The sequence below is a fragment of the Zingiber officinale genome, chromosome 7A (assembly GCF_018446385.1).
Source record: "Zingiber officinale cultivar Zhangliang chromosome 7A, Zo_v1.1, whole genome shotgun sequence".
NCBI classification, from domain to species: Eukaryota; Viridiplantae; Streptophyta; class Magnoliopsida; order Zingiberales; family Zingiberaceae; genus Zingiber; species Zingiber officinale.
The window spans coordinates 30,966,817-30,970,651 of NC_055998.1; the positions used below are offsets into that span (position 1 = coordinate 30,966,817).

General features: G+C 37.3%; 1 protein-coding gene across 1 annotated transcript; it reads right to left on the reverse strand.

Annotated features, from left to right (window-relative positions):
* Positions 1-1,784: 1,784 nt before the first annotated feature.
* On the reverse strand, positions 1,785-2,303 carry LOC121999325 (RING-H2 finger protein ATL5-like). Its single transcript, XM_042554022.1, has one exon. It carries the CDS (start codon positions 2,301-2,303, stop codon positions 1,785-1,787), a length of 519 nt encoding a protein of 172 aa, XP_042409956.1.
* Positions 2,304-3,835: the final 1,532 nt, after the last annotated feature.

The window sequence follows — 3,835 nt, forward strand, 5'->3', positions numbered from 1 at the left end:
GGACGTGAATGTCGGATGTGAATATGTATTGGTTTAATTTGTTTATGATTTATCGTATAAACAGAATAAAATGTCTCAAAAAATGGAGTGCTCATTTTAGCGATGACGACTAACCTCTATTGTTAAATTTAACGACCGAATTTTAATATTACTACTAATATTAACAATAGAAATTATATTTCATCGTTATTTTGACGGCGGAAACAAATTTTGATCACTAAATGATGACAACGATAGAACTTGGTGCGACAGAATATGCTAATCAGTCACTATTTGATGTTCCTTTTGTTGTGTAATTGCGAATAGAGGATGAATTCAACCACTTAAATAAAAAATAGTAAATCTGTCAACACAGAACATACTAAATAACTAGATAGCTATTTGAGGTTTAATTTGTGTCAACTAAATTTGGTAGACTTAGATGATGACTCAACATTGGGCATAATCAAAATTTTTTTTAATCATGGATAGTAAATATATTTTCCGATTATTATTTTAACTGATAATTATTTAAATAAATACTGCTCAAACAAATACAAATGACCGATAATTATTTTTAAAATCAACAGCCAAATATATATTTAGGTGATGATCCATTATCGATTGAACGAACTTGAGAGACTTTCACATGTAGTAAGGGCTTTTCCTCTCTTCAATTTATATACGAAAGCGTATGAAATATACGTGATTAGATAAGAAAATTGAAAGTTGAGCTTAATTGTATTAAATGGTAATTAATTAAATTAAAAATAATGATTTTTAATTGGAAAAAGATATAAAGAATGGGAGGATTTAATAACGAAACATCTGCTATAAGTTATTGGGCCTGTGTCAAATGCCCGGCCCAATTGGTCTTGAACAAGTCTAATTATTTTATTTTATTTTTTCGGTCTCGATGCGATTATTTTAATTATATCAATTATTACATGGCGGATCTCTAGACTGTACGTATAAGAGCTAGTCCTAGTCCATCATTTATATTGGTAAAATTTGATGATCCCATATATTAAATAGGTGGGACAATTAAATTCTGTCAATCTAGGCGGGTTGATTATCTCAGATTCGGTGTTAAAAATTCGAGGGGAGGGCCTTATGTCCTAATGTAGATTCGCCCCTGACATATTCGAGTTGGTTATCACATATCAAGCTTACAAGATTGAATAAGAGGTGAATCTCAGCAAAGACTGAGAAATTACTCTCGCATGTAATAACTAATTTCGATTTCCTAATTTACTCCCATCTAATGATATAGGGCCGTCGTAATTTTATCTTTTGTAGAATTATTTATCTCAATTATTGCTCTTGAGGCTACGGTACAATGGAAGGACGTCACATTATTACTAAGTATCCGTGGTTCAATGGTCAGCTACGATGTATTTATAAAAATTATTTTTCCAAATAGGACGCGCAATCAGAAAATACTGAGCTTTTATGTCACTTGTACCGAATTTATCTTAGTGGTCGGTAAAAAATTTCTATGGAATCAGACTGATTTTTCTAGATTCGATGTTACCATATATATATATATATATATATATATATATATAATTATAATTTTGATTAATGAAATAAATTTTTAAAAATTCCAAACTAAAAAATATATAGTTGATCAGAGTTGACATTTGTACATGGAGAAGGTTAGCACGAAGAAATATATATTTTTTTATAAAAAAACCCATTGATGATTTTAATTTAAAATATATAAGAGATTAGATACCCAGAGAAGAAGATAATCACAAATTAAGCAATTAATTTGTTAATTTACATAAGGAAAAAAATGAATATTAAGCAATTAGACTAATCGGATTCGGATTCTCTGTCCCTTCTTCCACGCCATGCGCTGCTGCTGGCGGCGGCGGCGGCGTTGACTCGACGGCCTCCTTATTGCTCGGGTCAGCATTGCGCCGGCAGAGGGGGCACGTCGAGTGGACCCTGAGCCAGGTGTCGATGCAGCCCACGTGGAATACGTGGCCGCAGTTGGGCAGCATCCTCACCCGCTCCCCCTCCTCCGTAGCGCCAAGGCAGACCGCGCACTCCGCCGCCACCTCGCCGCCTCCGCCGTGGTAGACGAAGGCCGGAAGCCCCGCGATGGTGGCAGTGTCGAGGCCTGGCAAACCGGAGAGGACTCCGTCTCTCTGTCCCGCCGCGGTCATATCACCCCCGGAGGCGGCGGCGCCTCCCAACAGGGCGGCGACGCGCTCTCGGCCGCCGAGGGCCTCGTGGGCCGCGAGGTAGCGGGCGTAGAGGTGAAGCATGACGACGAGGAGAACGATGAATAAGAAGGAGATGATGGTGGCGCGCATGATCTGGCCGTCGATGCCGAAGCCCACCGGCGGCGGCGGCGGCGGCGGCGGCGGCGGCGGCGGCGGCGGCGCGTTGCTACCGGGGACAGAGTCCGATCCGTTGGTGGCCATGCGATGCTCCGTTCGTTCTTCGATCGTCTCGCATAGAAGATTTATAAACGTTTAATTTATAGATTAATTCTTCGCGTCGACATTTCAATATGAAGAATTTGTATATAATTCTTCTGCGATGCTAACTCTTTTATTATTAATTGCACCAGTGCTAAATAAAATGTCAACTCTTTGACCATTAAATTCGTTTTTTTCCTTTAAAAAAACATGAATATTTCCAATTGATAAGAAAAAATTAGTTAATTCATTCACATCAAAACATTGCAATTAATAATGAATCATTTAAAAACTCAAATCATACGAAATATTAATCACCAGCTGTGAGATCAGCTCTAGTAAAACAGCGTTTTACTAAACAATAGTTTTGTATATTATCCTAAATGCATAGTCATTTTCAGGTTATTTTCAGATTGACCAAATTAAGTATTTTTTCATTCTCTTTTCCATAAATCCCCTGTTCCTTTTGCCGTATTCATATGAAAAAAAAACTCTCGACTATTTTATTTTTTCAAAAAAAAAAAAATATAATCTCCTCCATCTCCGTCGAAGAGTTCACTCCCGAGATGGGTCTTGCTTACTTTCCCGTGTGTCGAGCTCTGTCTCACCGCACAAGGTAGGGCCATCTCCGTCGAGATTGCCATCATGCATGACCAAGATGCTCCTTAGTAGCACTGGAACTGCTACATGGATCGTTGACACCATCTTTCTCATCCTCGTATTCCTTTTATCATCGAGATGGACCGAGAACAGTAGTTGAACAAGTTGAAAATGCAACGGTCAGCCCTCGTTGGCTCCCCCATCACCCCGACCCCCTCTCTACACCACCATTGTGCCATCCAAGTAAGAAAATGAATGATATTGTTGCGATCTAATCTCATGTTTAGATAGGTGGTAGTAGTAATTCTTATTTAATATAGTCCCATTAAATTTGATAAGTTAAAAATGTTATCATGTTCTTGTCTAATTGAATCTTGGATTTCAGGAGAAGTGTGCAAGTTATGTATTTGATCATTTTCTTAAGGTTGATTGAAAATTAAAGATGCCCTTCTAACTGATTTATTTCAAAATTATAATTTTAAGGTGGCTCAAAATGGTTCAGAGAAAGATTGATTTACTGGACTTTTTTTTATCACGTAGAAGAACATATGCAAATGCCAGATTTGATTTGTAGAATTGCGGAGTGCTTTCCTATTCTGTGATTGCTCTTCCGACAGCAAGAGGCGTCTTCTTCCATTAGTATTTTCTCCTCTCCGAATTTCATCGTAATGAGGTATAATTTATTGTTTCGTATAATAAATTTCTATTATAATTCAATCAGGTTATCCTATTTTAATTATGTTTTGATCATGCTTTCTAATGAGGATAGAAAATGTTCAAAAATCAAGACAGATGAATTTTTATAAATGATGGACGATGATGAT